General features: G+C 40.0%; 1 protein-coding gene across 11 annotated transcripts in view; it reads left to right on the forward strand.

Moving 5' to 3' along the window:
• MORN1 (MORN repeat containing 1) overlaps window positions 1–26,010 on the forward strand; it is a 317,167-nt gene that overhangs the window by 81,733 nt on the left and 209,424 nt on the right. For 10 of the 11 annotated variants that reach the window (XR_005590384.1, XR_005590385.1, XR_005590381.1 and 7 more), the window contains one exon: window positions 15,001–15,074. Coding sequence is in view for 3 of the 11 variants with exons in the window: in XM_039509147.1 (XP_039365081.1) it covers window positions 15,001–15,074 (74 nt within the window). In the remaining 8 variants the exon portion in view is untranslated. Of the gene's footprint in view, window positions 1–15,000; window positions 15,075–18,165; window positions 18,257–26,010 lie in introns of those variants that run through there. The other variant, XM_039509149.1, reaches the window with a different exon arrangement.

Genomic DNA, 26,010 nt, shown 5'->3' on the forward strand with positions numbered 1-26,010 from the left:
TATAAGAATTTTGGGAGTACCTAAAAAATCTTCTCATTACAGTATCAGAGTCCTGAAACCCCCCAATTTTGTGACATCTACACACACCTCAAAAATTGCTAAAAATAAACCCTGAAAAATGAAATTAATAAACCCTGGAAAACAAGCTCTGCTCATATGCCATACAGCTTACCAAGGAGAACAAAATTTATTGGGGATAAGATTTTTCAAAAGCAACTAAAGGAGGTAGACCCTCCCCACAACTCCTGTTGACTTTCAGTGTGAGTTGGGTTTCTAATTCCCCTAGGTGCTGTTGAAAACCCCACTCTAAGTTTTCAGTCATCAATAATTGTTTGATAAATTAGCACAGTTATTTGGTGAGTGAGGCAGTCCAGCTAGTGGACCAGAGCGCCAGATTGGGGGAGGGGGGTGCAATCAGCATGTCTCCCACACAGTGACTGAATGGATTGCCAGCAAGATAGAAGCTTGCGCTGTGAAATGATAGGCTGGTATGTTAGGCGTATGCCACAAGAGCAACTGCAGATGGGAGTGTGAGGATGTTTGTGCAATCATCCCAAGGTGCATTTGTGTATCTGGTATATGTTTGAAGGGCTGCTTACTAGTAAGTGAAGAGCTAGTCATGAAAATGACTGCATATACTGAAAAGACTATAAAAGGGGGCGCCCTGATAAAAGGCTAGACAGTGACACAGGATGGATTTCAACTAGGAAGGTTTATCAGTCACTGTCTGAAAAATCAACACAGTTATTTGGTGAGTGAGGCAGTCCATGTCCTGAAGAGAGGCAGAGCTCCAGACTGAGAGAGGGGAGTGGTTGGAATGGATACAAGCATGCGCCTGGAATGATAGCCTAGGATAAGTAAAAGTGGAGAGCCCTGTAGGAGCCAGGAAATACCTAAACTAAAGTGAGATCTCTCCCCTCTTCCAAAACCCCTTGTGGTTATTTGCACATCTGAAGCGAAAACTTAACAAACCAGTGTAAATGTGCATAAGAAAACTTGCAACAAGAATTTACATTAACAGTAAATCCTTGCAATTGATACAGTTTCTGCTCCATCGTGAAGTCCCCACCATGCTGGAGACATGCTTTAGGGAGCTGTCCAGCCTCAATATTTGTGTGGCTTCCCATTAGGTCAGAGCCCTGCCATGTCAGTAGTTTGTTTTAATCTCTTCTTGGTGGGCTTTCTCTTAGAGACAAAAGAGAAAGTAATAGATTGATTTCTTTTTCTTTGTTTTTTCTTCTTCTTCCTCTTAAGAGAAGGTTTAAAGATTGAAAAATGAGCCCTGTCTTGTCTAAGTGAGGAATAATAAATAAAAGCAGGTGTGAAGGGTTGGAATTGGAAACAGCTGGATATGACGGATGTGATCTGACTTCTCTGGAGCTTCAGTCTTTAATCCCTGTGGCTCAGTGTGAATATTTCCCTCCTGATGCAATGCAGAAATAATAAATGGAACACAGCATATGGAGGAGTTCCTAAATCTGAAGGAGGAGGGAGGGAGGGAACCACAGTTAACTCCTTATAAGCCTGCTTTTCTACCCTCCACACCTCAGTAACCTTCTGCTGTGTGTGCTACCATTTCTGAATGAGTAAATGTCTGCAATAAGGAATTGGTTGCTAAAAGGGGAAAAGAAGACTGAAGAGATATGATGCCGTTTCAAAGCTTCTCTGTAGAAACCCTGGGATATTGTGTGTTGCAGTTAGACAACATCTTTTTTAAAGTCACTGTTTGTATTATTTATTTAAAGATGTGTAATGGCCCCTTAGCCTCACCATCTGGATACTTCTTACCTTATTGGAAACACCCACTGCTGTACTGACAATGTAAATCCCTATAACAACCACCGTACTCCCTGCTATTACAAATGATCTAATTGTCAATCAAAAGCTTGAACAAACAGATAGGACTCACTCTGTACCTTAAGGTTTGCCAAACCCTGGCTCTGACACTCTGCCAGATGGAGCAAATTTCAGAGGATTGGGTCATCCACCAAAAACATCCTGCCATCTACCCTGGAGAGCACAGTCCAAAGAATGAATAGCAAGAGCAGCTCAGCAGATCAGAGCCATCATGGTGGTACCTAGGGAGGGAGGCAAACTCAGATAACCGGATCCAAGACTTAAGGTTTTATATATTATAACCAATATTTTGAACTGCATCTAGAAGTGATCAGGTAACCAATGCAGAGCATGGATCACTAGTGTTATGTTAAATATCAGAGGGGTAGCCGTGATAGTCTGGATCTGTAAAAAGCAACAGAGTCCTGTGGCACCTTACACACTAACAGAAGTATTGGAGCATAAGCTTTCATGGGTGAATACCCACTTCGTCAGACGCATGTTATGATGGCTAACTCCACTCAAGAGACAAGCCAGTGCATTTTCACTACTGGAAATTTCCACATGTATATCACTGGTAGCATCAAGCAGCAATCTAGCTGTGGAGTTAGAAAGCTATAGATCACTGTGGTAAGATCTGTATTAAAAAGGAGTATCTTGTCTGGCTCAGGTTATTACGGTGATAACTAAGCACTAACATTTCTAACCTCTGAGACGATAACAAGGGGATAAAGGCAATATGTGGCATCACTGTGTCTGGGGAATCTACCTATCTCCTTACTTATACCACACTCATCACCATTAGTGTCTGATAAGCAGGAGTGGATTGAATTAGGATATTGTCAGGACTGTCTGATGGTTAGAGGCAGGCCTGGGTTCTACTGCTGGGTCTGCCAGTGTCTCTGTCATGGACCTCAAGAAGTCACAGAGGCCCAGATCCTCAAAGATTGTTAGGCACCTAACTCCCATTGTAATCAATGAAAGTTGGGTGCTGTGATGGCAGCTGCTCCACATGCTCATCTTGAAGGGGTTAATGTAGGCCAGATGAGCCAATTAACCCATTAGGCTGCAGAGGGCGGGAGATAGTTAGGCTGAGAGGAGAGCCCTGATTAAGGGAAGCTCACTTGTGCAGAAACAGGTGGGGCTTCTATAAAACCAGGGAGCTGAAAGCAGAAAGGAGGCTGCAGGGAGGAGTGCTGCAGTCACTCTCCCTGGGATAAGAGAAAGGGATTTGGACCCAAGAGGAGGGGGTTTGCTAGCAGACCCAGGAGATAGAAGGTTAGCTAGAAGGGTGAGGAATGCACACCTGGAATAGGCAAAGTATGAAGTAGTCCAGGGGAGCAACAGAAAGGTTTGTGCTAGTACAGATCTTACCTGCTGGAGATACAGCCCCTGGAATGGAACCCAACGTAGAGAGTAGACCTGGGTTCCCCCACCAGCCACTGAATTAGTGGCATGATCTGGGTAGTGAATTTGAAGACTGTCTGGGTCCATTTGTTCTAGCCACTGAGGGAGTGGATTGGCGGAAGCAGTGGGACTGCCTGGGATGGTGGGAAAGACTGATAATGCTCTGGAATGGGAGGACTCTTGTGGCTTGTCTGGAGGGCTAAGCCATGAAGACTAAAAGAGCGAGACAATGGACCAACGAACCACAAGAAGAGGGTGTCAGGCTGGTAGGGCTAATCCCCAGATGTGGCCAGTAGGAGGCACCACCTGCAATGAGTAGAGGCCCCTGTGACAGGTGCCTAAATACCTTTGAGAAAGTGAGCCTGATCCTCTCTTGGACTCCACGTGAAAAATAGATGTGATATACTTACCTACTCCACAATGGTTTTTGTTTCTATGTCTGTAAAATGCTTTGAATCCTTGAATGAAAAGTGATGGGTGAATGCAAAGAATTATTATTTATTAAGAAAGCTGCAATGAATGCCCTTTCTTGAGAATTGGTGTTTGGATTCTTTTCCCCTTGTCAGTTATGTTCCCAGAACCATGGTAGGATTTTTCAGAGGTAGTCTCTCAGTCTGTATAGCCAAGCAGAATATTTTGAAGGGCATTCTACTCCTGGCAATTTTGTCACAGCTTCCAAACAGATTCTGCCAAAAAGAAAATTGTAGGAACTGCTGTTGTAGACTGCATAGTCATCGGTTTATAACAGGGAGTCAGTAGCAAGAATTCATTATACATTCACACAGCTGCAGATAAAGAGCACCTAAAATTGGATGTCCTGTTCCAGACATCTGTGGTTCTGCTTTATTAGATGGCATTAGTATCATCCTATGCTAGCTTCTGGAATTATTGCACACATTAGGGCAGGGGTTCTCAAACTGGGGGTTGGAACTCCTCAAGGGGTCACGAGGTTATTAAATGGGGGGTCACGAGCTGTCAACCTCCACCCCAAACCCTGCTTTGCCTCCATAATTTATAATGGTATTAAATATAAAAAAGTTTTTAATTTATAAGAGGGGGGTCACACACAGAGGTTTGCTATGTGAAAGGGGTCACCAGTACAAAAGTTTGAGAACCATTGCATTAGGGCATCTAATTTTTTCCCCCTACAGAGCCTTGGTTCTGTACAGCAGTTGTGACTAGCAGTTAGAGCAGTAGACCTGGAAGCCAAGACTCCTGGGCTCTATTCCTAGGTTTGTTTATTGACTTACTGTGCGAACATAAGTCGTTTAACCTCTCTGTCTATTTCCCTCTCTAGAAATAATAACATAATAAATACCCACCTCAAGGAGAGATTGAGGCTTAAATAATTATAGGTGATTCTTTGTTTAAAGGCCTGTTATAACTCAAAAAAGAGTAACCAATTTTGGTGAAACTTTCAAAACCATTCTCCCTACCCGGAAATGCACCTTTGGGCTGAGATTAGGCGCAAGAAAGTTAATCTGTAAAGGAACATTATTTGGACAGCAGTGGTTTTCAAGTTAAGTTCCTGGCTATTGTGGTGTCATTCTCTGTGGCATTAAAACTAAGACGTTTATTAGCTAGAGGGAGATTTTCAACAGCTTTAAGGGGAGTTAGGCACCCAATGGGAGATGGATGCCTAGCTCCACTTAGTACCTCTGAAAATCTCTCTCTCAGCTATCTTCAAGAAGTGGTAATTGTGTAAAACGTAAATCAGACTGTTGGTTATGTTTTTGAACAATCTCTTTCTGCTTTTGGAATCTGACAGAAGTTTTACAAACACTAGCAGGTCACCTTTTAAGGATCACCACAATGGAGGATTCTGCCCCATATCATTTGGAGCTGGCAGTGCTGCAGCTCTGAGCATCAGTAGCAATGTGTTTGCACGGTGTCGGAAGTCCTGGCTCTCCATGCCAAAGAATTATGTTTGAGGATGAGGGCCAGTAGATTCACTGTTCAGTGTTACAGTTGTGTTGGCCCCTTCTTCCTAATTTGTTAACTTTGTTTGTACTTCTGCCTTCTTTTTTAAAGCAGGGCTTTGAAAAATGCTCAGTGTTGGCTTAACCCTGTTCCCACTGACGTCAATGGGCTGTTTCTCAATGACTTGGTGAAAACAGATTTAGGACTTCTGGAAATTCCACCCTGATTATCCACCACAAAATAGCCTTCTAAAAGAGATACAGTATACCCCTTCTCTAAGGTCTCTGGCCTGCCTTCCCCACTCTGGGGTCACTTGGCCCCCAACTTTGATAGCTAGTACCTTTCATCTATGCAGGATCTTAAAGCTTAGCTACATTTCAGTGCTTGTATCTCTGCAGCTCTAAAAGCTTTCTGCAGTCTTGAACCTTTGCCTTAGCCCACAACTTCCACTGATGGGACTCAAGAGGGTTGTGTCATAATATGTACCATGTCATTCACACACATTTTTATTCTTCCCCAGGGCAGCAATAGAGCTCTGTGTGTGTGTGAGAAAAGTTTTATATTACAGATTCTTTACATATTGCCCAACAATCAGGTAGTGACAAGTTTAGGCATTTTGAATATGATGGCAAGAGCTTTTAGAATTGGGCACAAATACTGATAAGCATGTATAACCACCAGTATCTATAGTCTAGCTAGGAGGTGCAAAAGAGGCTTACATAGCTGCAGCATTACACCCGGATAGAAATTGTCAGGAATTGCCATAAATGTAGTTGACACCCCACAATACATACTGAATTCCACATAGGCTAGGAGTGGGACCTGTGTTGCATACTGTTGACAGATAGACTGTTGCATTTGGTTAGATACAGAAATCTAAATTAGTCCCTTGCAGGGACTAATTTAGATTTCTGTATCTAACCAAATGCAATAGTCTATTTGGGGTGTGCTTTAGCAGGCCAGAAGGAGCCAAACTCTGTTCTCATTTATACCTGTGCCACCAAACTGAAGTCCAGGGGCGGCTCTAGACCCCAGCGCTCCAAGCAGGCGCTTGGGGCGGCCGTTTCCCGGGGGGGCGGCATTTGGCTCCGGTTGAGCTCCCGCAGGCATGACTGCGGCAGGTCCGCTTGTCCCGGGCTCAGGTGGACCTGCCGCAGGCATGCCGGCAGGAGCTCAACCGGAGCCGCGGGAAGAGGGGACCCGCCGCGGGACCGGGGAAGGGCGGCGCAGCGCTCCGCGCTGCTTGGGGCAGCCCGATTTCTAGAGCCGCCCCTGCTGAAGTCAAATTGTGATCCAAAGTGACTTCATTGCAGGGGCACTCCAAAGATGAGGTAAGAATCTGGCCCAAAGTCTGAAGTGAAAGCAATTCAGTTTCATTAAAATGAGCTGCATAGTGGAAACCAAAGTGCCATGTTAATCCACAGTTCAAATATGATTCAGGCCGTTAATTTTCTCATTGACATTCTCTCTAACTTGAAGGAACCACTCCTTCTCAAATGCCATCCATCCTAATGGAGATCCAAACTCTCCTAAGGAAAATGAATAATTTTAAACTGAAAATGTACAAACTACATTGTGAGCAGGGCAGAGCATATTCATGTTTCTAAAGTGTATCATGTCATTTCATTAGCTTGCAGCTGTAAAACCTTATTTCCTAGAATTCTTTATTTTATTCATAGATTCATAGACTCTAGGACTGGAAGGGACCTCAAGAGGTCATCAAGTCCAGTCCCCTGCCCTCATGGCAGGACCAAATACTGTCTAGACCATCCCTGATAGACATTTATCTAACCTACTCTTAAAAATCTCCAGAGATGGAGATTCCACAACCTCCCTAGGCAATTTATTCCAGTGTTTAACCACCCTGACAGTTAGGAACTTTTTCCTAATGTTCAACCTTTAGATTTTGTTTATTTGTAAATGCAGCTGTATGCAGCTCTGGGCATATATACTGAAAGTAAATTATAAAACATACAAACTAGGAGTCAGGTCGTGAACTAATCCTAAACTTGGTGGCTCTGAATTGCCACTTGCAAGTCACCTGACTTAAATGGCATCCATAGAGAGTCACCTGCAATTCCCTGATTTGGTGCTGCGTGGCCCTAACTTTATAGATTAAAACCAATACCTTGAATCTGAATTTTTTGTACTTATGCTTATTCCTTCTCCCATCCTACAATCAATTAATCAATCCATTAATTTGCAGTTCATACAGTGACACACATTCTAAGGCCAGAAGGGACGATTGTGATCATCTAGTCTGACCTCCTGTAGAACTCAGGCCATAAAACTTCCCCAAAATAATTCCTAGAGCTGAGCTTTTAGAAAAACATCCAATCTTGATTTAAAAAGGGTCAGTGATAAAGAATCCATCAAGGTTCTACATTGCAAGCATCTGTACACAAGTTTGGCCAGATCTTCAGCTGATGTAAATCAGCATAGCCCTATTGGAGTCAGTGGAGTCATGCTGATTTATAATAGCTCAGAATCTGGCCTATTGGGTCTAATTAAAGCAGAAACCTAGCTACTATGGAGAATAGAGCCAATCAAATCTGCATTTATACAGGTCTATGGGTTACATTTTCAAACCAGTGTGCAGGGAATTATTTGCACAACTCTTGTTCCCTGAACACAATGTTGAAAATTTACCCTAAGTGTTTCAGTAGCCATCATCTGTGAGGACTTAAAGTGCCAGAGAGAGAGGTCACAACAAAATAAAAACCTGCCCCCTGAAAGGTTTAACTTGCACCGCAGGGAAAGTTAAAAGTGGAATGCAGATTTTTGTCTGTTGTCGTAAGGGAATTGATAGTTTACTCAGATGAGTTAAGGCAATATTATTCAAAGCTTTATAGGCAAGTACTGTACAAACATTGTGAAAGCAATTAAATATCTAATAGCAGCCCAATTAAGTTATTTTTATTAATAGATGATGAGATATTGGTAGAGTTTATTTGTAGCCAGCAGTTTAAGTACATCCTAAAAGGTTACATACTGTAGCAAAGAATTTAAGTAATCTAGGAGGGCAGCAAACTATGCTTATAAATAATCATTCAATCTGGATTTTTTTAAGAGGCACAAATAAAAATGAAGCATTCCGCTAAGAAATTGGCAATACATTGACTCTCAACATATACTTTCAGCTTCAGGAATGTAATCTACAACAAAAAACCCAAGAAAAATTAACATTAAAATTATGAGTTGGCTAAGAGAGTAAAATCATTGCAATCCTTTAAAAGGTTCCACAAGGGTAATGGTATAGCTCAATAGCCTGCATCAATCTGTGCAGTCTGATCTGAATAAATCAAAATGTGTGGTTTGCGTGCTTGTTTGTATTCACATTCAATTTCAACAAAAGTTAACAGTGAATCTTTATCACCTTTCAATTTGCTCCCATATCACAGTGGATAACTGCTTTATGAATTTTTTGCAGTATTTGCTGCATGACATTTTCAGCAGGAGACAGCATTTGGAAAACTGTTAAGTATTGACAATCTGCCAGTATCCAAATTATTCTGTTTTACATCTCTCCTGATAAAGCACCTTAGCAGGTCAAAGATGGCCCCGTCTAGTCAGCATGGGGTTTTCTGCTTCGCTGTGATAATTAAGATTGTGTTTCCAAATTAAAACACCCAGAGGACAGGTTGAAATGATGAAGAGCACAGCTCAAATACTGAGCCCTTTAGGAATCCAGAGTGTGTTTGAAAACAATCACAAGAACACCTGCCTATGGTTACAAACTGAGAACCTGGTCTGTACCACTTACTAGGCTCCAAGAGGGCTTGTCCTAAATAAATTCAAACTGAACAAGGCAGTCCCACAGAGGCCTCCAAACCAAAAAAAAAAAAAAAAAAGCAGTTAGTAGTTTCTGGGTCAAAAGTTGCCAATAGATTTTAGGGATACATTTTCAGTGTAATACATGGGAATAGTATGAATATATGTCATTAACAAGTAAAACGTATTGTGTATGCATAGTAACTACTATACAACACTTTATGTTTATTCCCTAGTAACAGCAGCAAAGACAATTGCTTCCCTTCCACACATATTCATAAGTCACTCCTGATCTGTCACAGAGCTAGCTCCATTTTTCAGGGTGATTTAACTACACTATCTGTTAGTGATTTCTTATGACTTCTTTATTTTTTTAAATTATTATTAAATATAAATATTGCTGTTAAACCACATAGCAAATATCTTGACCTAACAGGATATGTGCAAAAGCACATGCAGAAATAATGTACATTTTGACAATTTGCCATAATATTAAAGCACCAGAGGACAAGTATTTATGGTGGACCTAAACCTATTGATGATTTCACTTGAAGATGATTCTTCACTGAAATTGAAATATTTAATCTAGGGGGAGAATAGCAAATTTAGCAGGCTTAGCATTAGTTGGATCACCATGGAGCAAGACATGGTTTCTTCAAAACCAACCTGGCTTTAATGGGAAATCACTGATGCTAGACAAGTTTCCAATATTAATTCCAGCTGGACATCAAAGAAGTACACTTTCTCAACAGTGTGTGGGAGATGTGTAAAATCCATCTTATCATTTGTTGTTGTGATTTGTATGTGTGCAAGCTGAATGCTTATAAAAATTTACCCCAGAACATTCAAACCATATCTATATCAAAAGAAGTAAAAACAAAGCTATTCAGAATCATATTGTCATCTTGGGGTAATGCAGGGAAAGCAGCAGAAGATGAACTTAAAATAACTGCCCAGCTATGTACCTGCTCAAGTCCACATATCAAATCCTTTGATTTTCAGAGTGTGTATTGATGACAACAGAATAATAGAATAGGACCATGCTGTTACACTCTGCAATTATGCAGAATTTAGGGATACTGTTGCTTTTCTGCAGGAGAAGTGGTGGAAGCAAATGAGACCTGTTTCTAAAAGGAAGAGCGCTCAGAAATTTCCCCAAAAGACTTTTATATCATCGATTTTACGTCATCAATTTTACAAGCATGTGACTCCATTGACATACATGGGGTTTCACCTGATTTATCTCTGTGTAACTGAGATGAGAATTAGACTCGTTATCTGTACAACTATTCCTCATCTTTGAAGAAAGATTCTATTTATATTATTGGTGTTTTCCAAAGAAGTGATCCTGCCTTTTAAGGGGCTCAGAGTTAATCTTTTGGCTTTATGTTTCTGCCCACCAAGAGAGAATCCTCCTATTTGGGACAAAGTTTGCAATGAGTAATGCATCAAACTCAGCTTCTTTGTTTGTTCATGGAATGTCTGTGAGCAGATTGTGATTCTCACATGTATTTGCTACTTGAAAGCAAAGCGTTCATAACATTTTTCTAAAATTAATTAAATGTCTGTAGATTGATTGTTAACAATTACGTGCTTGAACTGTGTTCGTTAGTTATAATTGGCCAGATAAATCACGTGACTTAGCTTCTGCTCTCTGAATAGATACTGGGAGAAGCACTCTCAGCACAAATTTTTGCATAGCTGAATTTAAAATTCAGGGTCAGCAAATACCTGCCAGACATGACTCTGCCATTCACTTTCAGCAAATGTTTGAGCCAATATCACTGAGTTGCTCGTAGTAGGAAAGTTAACACCAAAGGAGTGTGTGTGGCCAAAGAGAACTCATTTAAAAATCTGAGTGCAAGTTAACTGAAAGCCCCCTTCCCACAAAAGTTCTGTATTCACCTAACTAAAGATATAGTACTGGACCTGAAGCAGAAATGACCCCATCCCTTCTACCCAAGCTTTTGCTTATGGGAGAGTCCACAGAGAAAAAAAAACATTCCCCTTAGAGAAGCTCTTCTCAACCACAGTGAGCGAGTGAGGGCTACAAGGGATTTGTACTGCCATTCTCTCCCATCTCCATCGTACAGTTCTCTCAGGCCTGAATTATGTTGTTTTTAACTAAACTTGGTGGCTTGTTCTAATACCTTTACTGTGCTTTATGCAATGCATTACTACTAAAGTTCCTAACAAACAAAGAGGGAATGATACTCCAATTCTAATTAAAGAAATAGGCTTCTATTGCTAACAGGCTCTTTCCCTGCGCTCCAGTATTAAGGATCAATGGGCTGTCACATGCATGTCTTTTTAATACATGCCAGCTGAGATGACATTAAAGTGATAGAATGATCACTATAATCAATGCAATTCAAAAGAATTTTGTGGCTTAAACATGAACTTGACTTTCCTCTGAAATTCCTTCTTTAAAAGTAACATTGTCGGAGAAGCAAAGTACAAAGTTGCATTTTGGTTTGAAAAAAAATACAACCTTGGGATGGCAGAATTAAAAAAAAAATCTTCATGTAGCTGTAGGTTTTCTTATTTAACTTATATTTTAAAGCAATTCAAAGGACCTCTGTATTTATTTGTAGTGCCATACTAGACTGAATCAGAAAAGATTCTCAAGTGGAAGGAAATCGTACTGAGCTGCCCAAAGAGAAGAGCTAGCAGAGGAGGCATCCTCAAGTTTTTATTTCCATAGTAGTGGTGTATTAAACCATGCAAATTGACACTGCAGCACATAAAAATTATTCATTCTACTCCAAGGCAGCTGTAATTGATCTTTCTTTGCCTTTAAAACATGAAAGTATTGCTTGCCTGAACGGAATGAGCATGTGTGTATTGCTGAATGCCAATACAGGTAATACCAAACAGGCTTATCCGTGTCACTTGAAATTATAAGCTAGTATGATTTGGCCTCTCCATAAGCACATTCTCTTTGGCCCCTTACAAGCAGATGCGTCTATTAAAGAGACAGTCATGTTGATGCTGCAGTATACAATTACAGCAGCGAAAACAAAACACAAAAGGAACAGCTTAATTTTGAGCTAATGGAATCCATACATACCATTGTTTTCATATTTTAATCAGTGACTTTAAAATCTACTTACACACAATACTTTTGAACTCTTTTTTTTGTTCTGGGTTTATTTTTTCAAAGCCCTAGAGGTTTTGTAAAAACTCTTAGGATTCTTGTAAACCCTTTTATTTCTCTTAAAGTTGGCAGACTGACAGGCTTTAGTTATTCTTAGTGCTAAATTATTTATCTTCCTTTCCCCTCCTAGCCCTGACTTCTGAATCTTTAACTTGACTCTTGGGATATATCTGGGGCCTTTTTCCATTTAAAATAAAGCAGTTTTCATCTTTTGTCTTTAATTTTTTATCATGAAAATTGTACATGCAAAGTTTGAATATCTAAGTATCTTAAAGGTGCAGTGTCTGGATTTTTTTTTTAAGTGTCATTTTCAGTAGACTAACCTTACTACATAAAGGACAATTTCAAATTTAACTTGTTCATGACAGCTACTTCACCATCTGCAATCATTGCAGCAGTTGAAATTTTTTAGGACAACAGCACCATCTTATATAATGTATGCTAGATCAGTCCCAAGGCTATTTCCCCACAAGTCATAAATAAGAAAAAAAGTTACTAAGCCTTTCTTGACAGTATGTATCTTGATATTGTATGATGATAAAACAATAGAATTTGCTATGCCGGAACATACGTTTGATCCTTCAAATCCAGCATCCTGCTGAGCCTATTGTTACAGCTCTACTTAGTTTGGACATATCACTGGAAAGTGATTAGTGTACTTTAATGAGACGTAAGCACATGCCTAAGTACTTTGCTGAATAGGAACAGTGTTACTCAAATGCTTAAAGTTATGTACATTCCTAAGTGCATTGCTGAACTAGGGCCCTAATGACTTCTGGTGTGGAAGTAGGAGCACATAAACTCTGTAGAAGCAAAGATCTTTTCATGCGAATGTCACTAGTGTTGGAAAAATAGTAACAAGAAATACAGAAAATATTAAATAAACATAACTATAACCTAAAAAACAGTTTTTCAGAGTTAACCATAGATGTTGATGGATTTTAATGCATATAGCTCCCTGCGCACAAAAACAGGAATATAGCGTACTCCCTAGAATGTAAATAACATATTTAGCATTTTAAGGTAGATAGTTTTGTAGTCTGCAGGGTTATATTTTACACTTGTGATCAGTGCAGGACCTGTTAGGTTGATATTTTGAAGAACTGTCGTACTTTACTTTGCATTTTTGGTGCTATATAAGTAAAGAATGTAAGAGCAACACAGACAAAAAATATTAAATCTCTTTTTGGCGGTAAGAATAAGCATTGCCAAAATACATATTATTTGAAGAATTCCCCCAAATCAGAAAGACATATTGTCCAGATTAATAGAAGAGAAATGGAATATTTTTTTATTCTTAGCCTAACCCCTTATTTACAGTTATCTTAAAATATTCTGACATTTAACACAAATAAACTATTAGTAGGTTTCCAAAGCAGAGATCTTGGGTCTCTCTGGAGTTGCTTGCTTTTGGTGGCAGCTTGTTTTTAGATGATTCTGGAGCTGGTGTGGATTCTGAGCTTTGGAAGTTGGCATTAATCTTGTATGTAAAAGTGCTACTTCTGGTTACATAATTTAGTCTGGAGGTGAGCTATGTTTTTTAGGTTAGTTAATGAAACTTTTGTCTTCTTGGCTATTGCAGTGCTTTGCTACAAATCTTCTAGCTACTGCTCTCCAAGTTTTTTAATTGGTAGGAAATTTAGTAGCTAAGGCCCTGATTCAGCAAAGCACTTAATCACATCTTTAACTTTTAAGCATGTCTTTAAGTTTAGCCCTATTCAGCAACACAAACTCCTATTGACTTAAGTGTGACTTAAATATGCTTAAGTGTTTTGCTGAATCAGGGTCTAAATTAGTTGCTAGTTCTAAGTCTTTCGTCGTGTTACCCCATTTTGTTTCCTTTTCAACGTGTAGCGTGTCCATGTGCAGACTGCCAGTTAAGGCTCTGATTCAATAAAGTAAGAAAGTACATGCTTAAGTACATGAATAATCGTATTGACTTCAATATAGGACTTACGCACCTCCTTAACATTAAGCATCTGCTTATGTGCTTTCCTGAATAGGGATGTTTTCCTCAATAAGGGTCAATATGCTTAAAATTAAGCATGTGCTTAAGTACTTTACTGAATCAGGGTGTAAAGAATCACATACATTTGCACACATGGGCCAGATCCTTGGTTGGTGTAAATCAATGGAGCTATAACTGTTTGCGCAATCTGAAGGTCTGGCTCTATGGGTCTGATTCTCCACTGCCTTCAACCTTATGCAGTCATTTACACCTGTGCAATGTGGGCACTTTGTGGGAATTGAGTTACTTTGGTTAATAGTATATTGGAATCATCAACCATTTTTAAAGGCAACCTTGCAAAGTGCATGAAGTAAAACTTAATGTACCAACAAATACAAACTGAAAGGATCAAGTGTATCAGGTATGAGCTCTGCTATGAGATAGCTGTAAAGTGGTAAAAGCATTCTGAAAATCAGTGTGCACATGAGCCTATGGGGATTTGATCCTTCATTATGGAAGCTTTGGTAATTATTTCAGTGGGAGCAGGATTGGACCTGTAAAGCACACCTTTGCTTCTGATTTCCTCTAGCCAGTACTGCCTTGATACTCAGGACAGGTAGAGTATGTGAGACTAATCGTATTAAATCTAGGGCTTTTGCTTTCTTTTAATGTTCTTATTTTTCCCAAGTCTTGGAGTGTCTCCTTGAAAAGTGGTTCAGAAATGTAAGTTTGATTGATGGGTTTTTTGATCGCTCTATATGTGAACATACTTAAGATAGAGATATGTGGGTGGCTGTTTCAAATGCTGCTATTAGAAAATTAGAAACTGGATAAAGCAGTAGTAAGTTTATTGTAACAGACAGTCCTGTATCTTGTAATGGTGGCTCTCCAGCTCTAATTTCTGAGTATCATTATCAGTAGAAGTGTTGTGATAGCTATGCTTTTTTCCTGTGTTCTGCAGGTCTGAAGTGACAGCGAAAGGGTACAAGTCAAAACAGGATCAGCACTCCACGAAGAACTCTAGGGTATTGCCAGGTAAGGATTTCTAGCTGTCTGCATTACCATACACATCAAGTTAAGGGTTTTGGAAGCTGAGTAGCAGTATAATTTCAGGATCAAAATAACTAGGTCATGATGATGATCATGACCACTTGTTTTTAGTACATTTTCAGACCATTACGTGGCAGGCTACTCCTAATTTCCTAGGGCTTTGTTTCAAAACACATAATTTCTTCAACATTTTGTCTGTCAAAAAATTATAATAGTTTTGGGTTCCTCCAAAGTGAATCATGATTCTCTTGTTCTTAAATCACTGTTTGTTTGGTGTCCTCCATATCAATTATGATTTATCTTGGATCTGGTTATAAGCAAGGTCATGGAAGCCTTTTAACCTCACACTCTCAGTGACACCAAAAAGAAAACAGAATCACATATGGAAGGGAGCTCTCATAGTAGGAGCTTACTTTAAAAAAATTCAGTGATTGTGGAGGTGTGGCAATAGCATGGTGATAGACCGGGAAATCTGCATTTGAAGAGATGTTTGTCCTTTCAACCACACTGAAGTAGAATAAGCAATGTATTCTGCTATCTCATGATCTCCTGAGAGATCAGATCTCATGATCTCTTGGGGCTAGATCCTTAGCTGATGTAAATAATCTAGCTGAGTTGAATCAGTGGAGCTACACCTATTTACACAAGCCATGGAGTTGGCCCTTGGTGTCCAAGATGTGTTGGTACGGTGGCGGGAGGCAGCACATTATGACCTCCCGATTGGAGGGGAAAGATTGAGGAAGTGTCTTACTGAGATTGGAAAAGATGGGAGAGACTTTTTTTTTCATATGCTGTAGATAGTTACATTTTTCATGTTAAAAACCAAGTATTTATTATCGTATCCATTTATAAAAACTATTCTTGTGAGTGTTCACCAAAAAGATTGCTGCTATCCTAGTACTCTCACTCTTCTGCTGAAAGTGAAAGATGCTTCTGCAGTTCTATGCTTAAAGCTTCCCAGGCACAGGGACTCAGTGATGAAACGGAAGACCAATTTTTATTAACTACTGTTCTGTTATCAAAGATGTGCATTTTTAACAGTGAAGGTAATTAACCATTGGAATAGATTGCCAAGGCCTGTGGTAAATTCTCCATCACCTGGAGTCTTTAAACCTGGATTGGATGTCTGTCTAAATTATTCTATAGCTCAATTCCACCAAGTCAGACTATATGATCATAATGGTCCCTTCTGCTTAAAAATCTATGTATCTGTGAATTTTAAAATACACAGAAGAATAGCTGTCTCAAAACTTATCTGATTGATCTTGCATATTATAATTCTGACTTTATTGACTCTGTCGTTGAAGGGACAGATTTCAGCCCCTGATTTGACTGGTCTACTTAAAGGATCATTGTCATCTGCGATATTTTCTTTCGTGTGTCTATTTCATTTTTATACTCATTACTATAAAGCTATAACTTTCTTTTTCATGTTTGAAGTTGGTGACCTCTGAAGGTTTTTGCATCTCTGAAAGTTTCATTGATGAAAAAATATTAGGTATCATATTCTGGAAAGCTTATGGCCCATTAACTTATGTCTATTAATGGCTGAAAAATTCATAAACCTTTACATAATGATTTTCTTTAAGTACAGTAGTATTAGCTTTTATGATAATTTTACTGTTATTTATGATCCACAAAAATGTCCATTGAAAAGAGAGAGAATCACATAGGAAGCCTAATTTGTAGATACTTTAATAGCTTATAGTAATTGTTGCAGTCTCTATTAAAGATTAAGGAGGTTACAAAGCCTGTCTTTATAAACCGAGAATAATTCTGTGTAAGGAAAGTTATATTATGAATGGTGGTTTGATGTGATTTCTTGGGGAGCTGCATAATTCATTAATAAATTCCATTCATCTTCTTTATGGTTTGAAAATATTTGTATCTGTACCATCGTGACCTGATTACAGTCCCTTTTTGTCTGTGTACAGTTATCCTGTGCTTCACATTGATGTTTTTAAAGCTCAGAAATTAGTAGCAAATGTAGTTGCTTTCAGTAAAGGAGACTGGTCTAAAGAAACTCAGAGTTTGACTTGTTTGGGACCCACTCCTCCCTGATCTGATATCAATGAGAGTTCAGAGCATTTGGCACACACCAGGACTGGGCTCTTGGAGACTGATCCTACAAACGCTATTTCATGTGCTTAACTTTACTTATAATAGTAGCTCCACTGAAATCCTAGGGGACTGTTCATGCAAAAAAATTGTGAATATGTCTATGTTTTTGTAGGATCAGGAGTGTAAAGCTGGGCAGGGCAAACAGGGCTGGCTCGAGGCACCAGGTCAGCAAGCAGGTGCTTGGGGCAGCCCAGGGGAAGGAGTGGCAAGTCGGGCTCTTTGGCGGCAATTCAGCGGCGGGTCCTGCAGTCCTTCTCGGAGGGAAGGACCTGCCGCCGAATTGGCGCCGAAGAAGAAAGCGGCACAGTGGAGCTGCCGCCGATTGCGGCTTTTTTTTTTATTTTGCCGCCGCTCAGGATGGCAAAAACCCTGGAGCCGACCCTGGGGACAAAGTACTACAAGATTTGGTCTAAGAAACAATTCTATGCTGGCCCAGTGTAGGGTGAGCGACTAGATGGCCCCAAAACACTATCTTTACATCTCTTATTTATATATTCACACACCCATAGATAGATGGATAGAACCAATGAAACAGTGGAGACCAAGAATGGGAGAAAAAGCTTGTGCCAAAGAAATTTTAAATGATCTTTAAGTACTTGTCAGCATAAAGGCTTGCATGCTCTAAAGAAGACTCCTGAGCATTGCTGGTATATACCTAATGCAACTGAGACTATCTTATATTTTTAGTTTAGTAATACATTACATGTCCATCTAAATGGCATCTGGAAACGTCACATGTGGAAGGAAAATATTCACGTATAACTGGCGACAATTTACAGCAGAACTAACCCTTTCCTTATGAGCCACCTGCCCACTCCCACCCCCAAAAATGAGAAAAAATAAACAAAAGAAGAAAGTGCCTTTCTAGTTTTTGATCAGGTCAAGGGAAGGTTTGGCTGAAAAGATGAGCCATGCACCAGACCAAAATAACTTGGTCTCTCTGATGTACCACCAGGGGGAGTGAGTTCTGCAGCCAAAGACTCTCCATTGAGGATACCCTGCCTTTCAGCCTCAGGGATTGTCAGCAAGACCTGATCTCAGCTGCCACAAAGGTGTGCATAGGAAGAGGTGCAAGGTTGAATCCTTACCCCCATTGAAATCAATGGGAGTTTTGCCATTGACACCAATCAAGCTAGGATTTCATCCACAGTCTCTTACATAACCACGTCCCCACCAGATAGGGAATTGTACCCAGTGGGGAACTAGGACAATGTCCAATGTGTCCAGATATGCCATTCTTCCAGCAGTTGGCTACTCTAAGCAGACCAGTTGATGCATTCTGCACTAACTGAAGCTTCTGAGTGGTCTTCTAGAGGACTCCCAAATTGCAGTCACTGAAGCTGTAGATGACAAAGACTGTCATTATTAACTCAAATACAGGCTATATTAATTAGATTGCCATACATTTTTATTAGTGAAGGTAAGTTTATAGATATATATATAGACCCACATGACAAAGCTGCTACATGCCTAAAGTAAATTGTATTTTTTTGCCACATGTCACTTATTCCCTCCGTTTAAAAAATAGTACACAGTGTTGCATTGCTGACACTGCTTGTATGGGAGAAAGCATTCCTTCAAATGTAGAGGATTTGTCTTTACTGAAAAGTTAACTCAGTCATAAGTCAAGTGTTGTCCCTAATTCAAGTCCTTTCAACAAACAAAACCCCTTAACTCAAGTATGGTGCTGTTTTTATCTCGATTTGGCTGGCCTGTCAAGGGGCACAGGCTACCACTAAAGTTAGCACAACTCATCAGCTACTAACACAATTGCTGAACAGTAACCTAGCCACTCTGTTCAGCTCAAAAGTTATTTCACAGTGTGGCTGCTGTCACTCATGCTAGGCTGATTCAAAAGGTTTTAACTCTAGTGTAGATAACTTAACTCTGTAGTGAAGACATAGCTAGAGGAATAAAAGACTGTCTCATGGAATGAATTAAAGTATCTGATATTCCATAACTGAAACAACACTTTTTGGGCCAGACTGTGCAGCTAATTTTTAAACCAAACTCCCCCATTAATCATACTTATGATCTGGCTTTTGTTTGTTATTTGAATATTACTATGGGTCAAATTCTCTGCTCAGTTTTACTGCAGTGGAGCTACTCTTCAATTACACTGAAGTAGTAGAGAGAAGTTGAATTGGTGCTGCTAATAAAGAGGATCTCTTGGTAAGATGTTCAGGAAGCAGGATTTAAATAAAAAAAATACTTTTCTTCAGATTTTCTCTAGTAAAAACCCAAAAGCTCTTTTAATTAGGCAACGTAAAATAAATAGTTGATATATTTTAAAGTAAATATCAACCCAAAGGTCTTAGGCTCTGGTTTATTAGAAAGTTTTGACTAGTCCTCCACTGATAATTAGCAGTCTTCTTGGGTTTGGGGTTTATTGCAAAAATACTGTATCTTTTATTTTAAGATTTGTGCAGAACACTTTCCCAGAGCTGATTTTAATTACTCCTCAGAAAGCTGCAGCTGAAAGCAACTCAGAGCACCCCTCCCAACGAAGCCCTTAGTGCAGTCTATTCAGGGATCATTTAACAGTACCTCAAGAATAGGCTTCTTGTGCTGTTTAAAGCTTTTAGCATGACAACCCACAGGTCTGAGTATCAGGCCAATTACATCACATGGCAAAAAGAAAAAAATCTACTTGTTTTTCTCTGGTATGAAATCTTCCTTAAAGAAGGAAAGGTGTGCCAGGCAGCTAGCTTAATCCTTATAGACAGATCTGTATTCCAGAGAATGTTCTTAACTGACACATTGTAAAAATAATCACCTCATTCCAAGATAGGATAAACAGTAAAATGTAAAGAGATCTCAAGGATAAAAATTGCTAAGATAGCAAATGCATACTTTTTATACATCCAGGGTATACATATTTATTTCAGGTCTCTGCGCTTCACTGTTGTCAAGAAAACACTCCACAACATAGAAATGGCCTTTCTTGACATTGTTGTCAAGAAACCCCTCACCAACATGTATAAATCATATATAGAATTCCATTCAAATGAATGGGGCTGATTTTGCATATTACAGAATACACTGCCTGCTGTATTTTCCCACACTGTGTTTAGATGGGGTTTAAAAAGTAGCAAAGGTGTTTTATACTGTACTGCTTTGCAGTGCTTTAAAGAAACCAAATTCCAGATAGAGAGATGTGATATTGTATTATTTTTTTCCCTGTTTCAAATGTCATTGTATTTTTTAGAACAGATGGGAGGAGAAATAAGGGTGGGGAAGATTTGTATGCAACAAAACCTAACAACAGCCTTTCATAGATTCATAAATTCATAGATTTTTAAGGCCAAAAAGGACCATTATGATCATCGACTCTGACCACCTGCATATCAAAAGCCAGAGAATTTCACCAAGTAATTCCTGAATCAAGCCCATAACTTCTATTTAAGCTAGGAAAAACACTTCAAGTGATGGAGAATCCACCACATCCCGAGGTAAGTTGTTCCAAATAGTTGGTTAATGACCTTTGCTGTTGAAAATGTGCATCTTCTCAAGCTGCAGCGCAGGATATCATTTCTGGTACTCCACAGAATGAAAAACTTGAGAACCCAAGCCATGAGAGATTTGGGCACTGAGTAGAGTGATACCATATGGATATCTTTTTCTAAATGGCTTCACAGAATTAAAACATTTGACAACCATTGGTAAGGATATGACTTGGACACAGAGGTCACAGATTCTGTGATTTTAACAGACCTCCATGACTCCTTTGGCTTCACGCCCACGCCAGAGTGGCAGAGCTAGAGTAGCGGCTGGCAGTCAGCTGCCAGGGCTGGAGCAGCCACTAGCACCTCCTTTGTTAGTCCCCCTCATCCCCATACACTATTTTTAGTAAAAGTCAGGGACTGGTCACAGGCTTCCATTCATTTTGTTCATTGCCCGCGACCTCTTCCTGACTTTTACTAAAAATACCCATGACAAAATCTTAACCTTAACCATTGGTTTAGTAACACTTGCCATAAGGTTCTGCATATAGTCTGTAAAATCTGACATTTCATCCTAGCTTGTGACAAAGTGCTCCAGTCACCGCTAGGATGGCACCTCCTCCTGGCCGTTCTGGGGAGTAGCTTCACAAGGTCAATGCCCTCTCGCACGGTTGCATGCCATCTCTTCCTGGTCTGCAGTCCCTCTCTCACTCTGGGTGCTGCAGCCTCCTCTTTGTGACTTGGTCCTCCGGCCAGGTCACTATACGTGTTTTCCCCTTCTGGGGTAGCAAAGTCTTCCTTCAACAATCCTGGGCAGTCTTCCTATTCGCTGTCTCATAGTGCCTTTCCCTCAGTGGCTGTCCAGGGAATTCGGCCTGCCCTCTACTCTGGGTTCCAGCTCAGGGACCCTCTAGCCAGCAGTCAAGGTCTGTTCCATCCTGGACCTTACTGCCTTTCCCTGAGCCCTTTCCTTACCACCTGGTACTCCCAACTGCAGACTACTTCTCTCTGTAGCCCAAAACCCTCCTCCCTGCTTGCAGGGAGTGACTTCAGTCCATTTCCCATGAGCCCCCCCGCCAATTTCCTGCCTTTATAAATCCAGCCCAGTTTGTTTCTTATCAGCAGGGCTTCCTCACTCATTCAGGGGATTACTTAGCCACCTGACTTCCCTCAGCTATGGTCTGCCAGGTTATTTAGCCCCCTTCTCAATCCATATTAATTCTTTCCAGGCAAGTGTGGGGTTAACAACCCATCACATAGCTGTTAGATTTCAGTACACGTAAACTGAGGTTTATGAGAAAGTCTGTGGAGAAACTGTTATTACTTTAAAGATTGTTATAGGGCAAAACCTGCTCTTCTTTGCTCAGGGTCACAGAGAGCTATAGCAGGTCTGGAACTGGTACACTGGTGTGAGTCCCGAATGGTAGAACCTAGCACAGAATTTTGCAAATTCTGGATCTGTGGTCTGCTGGACTTCCTGCACTCTGTAGCAGTGATGAAGCCAGGCAGGGCTTTTGGATCCATTGTTATATAGCTTGGAGTAGAGGATTCCTTTTCCCTCACCCTTGGTGCCTGGGGTACACCTAAGTATGCAGCCTCATTCCTCCGACTCTGCACTGAGAACATTTTTTAGACCTTTTATGGGCAGATTTTTTTTGGAGGAGAAAGAGTAAAAGGAACATCGTGTGTGTATGTAAGCAATAAGAGGGAAATAATGAAATTTGCAAATAGAAATATGGAAAGAATATTTGAAAACACAACTGATCTAAGGGCTTCCTTAACCATGGGAAAATGCATTCTAGCTACCCAGTGCCCGTAGTTATGCATTTACAATTAATACCACACCAAGGAACAGTTTTCCAGTTTTTGAAAATAACATTGTCCTGATGGTTATGCCCATGGAAATAGCATGCAATTCTAATACTATACAATACAATTCTAGTGTATGAGAATGATGGGGCTGGGGCCCAACACACACTAATAATTCCCCAGAAATTTTGTTATGCTTCTTAGTTTCAATTAATGAGAGCTGGATTTCAAACAATGTGGCTATTGCAGGAATGTTTGCTAAAGGCACAACTGTGTTTAAATAAACAAAAAACAACTGGCAGTGCTGGTGCAGTCTTAAGCCATGAGCCTATAAAGGCTTCTGAACATGCTTAACTTTAGGCACTGAGACGAGCCCTATTGAAGTCAATGGGGCCATAGAGTAAAGCATGTCTTTGAGGGATCACAGCTTTATACTAGATCCTGAGAGGGCAGCAAAACATGTTTTAAGGGGTAATTTTAAATATTTAAAGATTGTTCCTTACTTGGAAAAAAATTTCTAATGTATTGGGGCAGTTCTTCAACATGTAAAATGTTAGTACTTAGTATTTGTACAATGTTTCAAGGGCTATCACAGCCTCTGTGATATCTTTTAAAATTATTTTAGAGACAAGCTATGGTGCATATTATTTGACTGCAGAGCTGCTGCATTTTGGGGGAATATTTAATATTTGTGTACTTTGAAAGATATACTGTCAAAATTAAAGTTTTACAGCTTCTCCTTAGCTGGAGAGAACACACTTTTATTAATGCATAAGGCTGGAGAAATGCATTTAACATATTAATTTTTAGGAATGGATGGTAGATAGGAATGATCATTTTAAATTCTTGGAAGGCACTCTGATAATATGCAATGGGGGACCACATAAGAACCTACAATATATTTCTGTCTGTCTACTCTGAGTTTTTATAACTTTTAGAGCTGAATTTTCAGACTGATCTCTAATTTTTTACTGGGAAACTCAATGTCATGGATTCACTGTGTTTCTACTTGGGCCCTACACTAGTTAACATTTTTAGTAATGACCTGGAAGAAAACATAAAATCATCATTGATAAAGTTTGCAGATGACCCCAAAATTGGGGGATTTGTAAACGATTAAGAGGACAGATCACTGATACAGAGTGATCTGGATCACTTAGTAAACTGGGTGCAAGCAAACAGTATGAATTTGAATATGGCTAAATGTAAATTCATACATCCAGGAACAAAGAATGTAGGCCATATATACAGGATGGGGGGTTCTATCCTGGGAAGTAGTGACTCTGAAAAAGATTTGGGGGTTGTGGTGGATAAACAGCTGAACATGAGCTCCCAGTGCAATGCTGTGGTCAAAAGGGCTAATGGGATCCTTGAATGAATAAACGGGAATCTCGAGTAGGAGTAAGGAGGTTGTTTTACCCTTGTATCGTCCTGCTACCATGTCCAGTACTGGCTACAATTCCAGAAGGATGTTGATAAATTAGAGAGGGTTCAGAAAAGAATGATTAAAGGATAAGAAAATATGCCTTTATAATGATTGACTCCAGGAGCTCAATCTTAACCAAGAGGAGGTTAAGGGGTGACTTGATTACAGTCTATAAGTACCTACATGCGAAACAAATTTAATAACAGGCTCTTCATCTAGCAGAGAAAGTCTAGCCAGTCCAATGGCTGGAAGTTGAAGCTAGCAAATTCAGACTGGAAATAAGGCCTAAATGTTTACCAATTAGAGTAATCAACAATTGAAACAATTCACCAAAGGTCGTAGTGGATTCTCCATCTCTAACCATTTTTAGATCAAGATGGGATGTTTTTCTAAAATAATTTTTTTGGGGGAGGTTCCATGGCCTCTGTTATACTGGAGGTCAGACTAGATCCCAATAGTCCCTTCTGACCTTGGAACCTATGACTCTATTTTAAAAAGTGGGGGCTATTGTGATATATTAAATCACAGATCTTTCTAACCAAGAGTTGTTTATTCACTAATGCAGTTACAACTGCAGACACAAATAGGCTTGCGTGCAGGTTGCATTCCCTTCTTTACCAGGGTTCACACAAGGACCTCTTGTAGTTGAATATTATAGTGCAAGCAAACAAATTGTTACATATGCCTAATTTCCTGCTTTACGCATGTGCATCTCTGAAATTTTGTATGAGCAGTGGCTGCTTTGAAGCCAAGCTGAAAATTTGGCCTCTAAAGTCTTACATCTGCTTTAAGGGTAAAAGAATACACAAATTTCTTTTCTCCACTACATTCATGTGTGTAACTTCCATCAACATATTAAAGGCCTCATCCTGTTTTCTACTTCAATGAGAATGTTGAAGAAGAGGGTAGAGCTGTAACAATTAGCACAGGTTTAAGTCATACTGCCTGCCCTGACACTGAAAGAATGGTTCAGAGGGGGTTCAGTGGAGTTTACTTATAGGTAAACCTATAGCTCTTATAGGCTCTCCAGAAACTAGCAAGATGAACTCTTCCTCCTCACCAGGTAGCAGTGCTTAGAGTATAGCCTGACTGTGCACAGCCTACTTGGCCACACCCCCTGAGGTCCCTGGAGTGCCGCTGGCACTCTAGTCAGCCACTCTGTCTGTCAAGGAGCGCTTGTGGCAGCATTCTGCATGGTACCGATGAGCTTACACTAGGATACGGAATAAGTCTCCTGTGCTCTCCAGCTTCCCAGTATGACTGTGCAGGGCAAGGTACAATTTAACCCTCTTTATTAATGTAAATGCCCAAGTGCCTCACTTTTTGGAGTTAAATGTGAATTATTCTATAAGGGAAATTATAAGAAATCTGCATTATGAAGGACTCAGCCCCAGCTGCATAAGCAACTAAAATATCAGGGGATGGTGCATTTGCTCCTGAATATATGGTGGGTTAGACTTGGCTGTTGGGCGCTGGCCCTTACAGCTGCATCTCACACTGAATTAAAAGGCAATGGAGAGGGTATGTTGCTGTGTTTGTTTCTTCTTTGTATTTTGTCTTGTAACCATATATCTGCATGTTGGGCTCTGACTCTGAGTTCCATGACTTGGCAGCGGGGAGCAGTATTTCTTTCCAGGGGACCTTAGCTACCCATTCTCTAAGTTTGTTGGTCTTTTTTTTTAAGTCCCTTGTCCTTATTCTGCTGCTCTCACTTCTTCCTTTCCTTAGAATCATGAAATCTATCATTTCATGATCACTTTCATCCAAATTGCCTTCCACCTTCAATTCCCCCTGTTGGTTAGAATCAAGTCTAAAATGGTGGTCCCATGGTTAGTTCCTCCACTTTCTGAAACAAAAGTTTGTCCCCAATACATTCCAGGAGCTTATTGAAAATGTTGTGTTTTGCCATATTAATTTTGCAACAGATGTCTGGGTAGTTAAATTCCTCCCATGCTACCAGGTCTTGTGTATTGGATTTGTTATTTGTTCTAAAAATGCCTCATGCAGCTCCTCGTCCTGATTTGGTGGTCAGTAGAAGACCCCTACCAGGACATCACCCCTATTTTTTCCCTTTACGTAGAGACTTTCAACTGCTCTGCCTCTCACTTTCTACAATCATCCT

This window comes from Mauremys reevesii, linkage group 21, assembly GCF_016161935.1.
Source record: "Mauremys reevesii isolate NIE-2019 linkage group 21, ASM1616193v1, whole genome shotgun sequence".
Taxonomy (NCBI): Eukaryota; Metazoa; Chordata; order Testudines; family Geoemydidae; genus Mauremys; species Mauremys reevesii.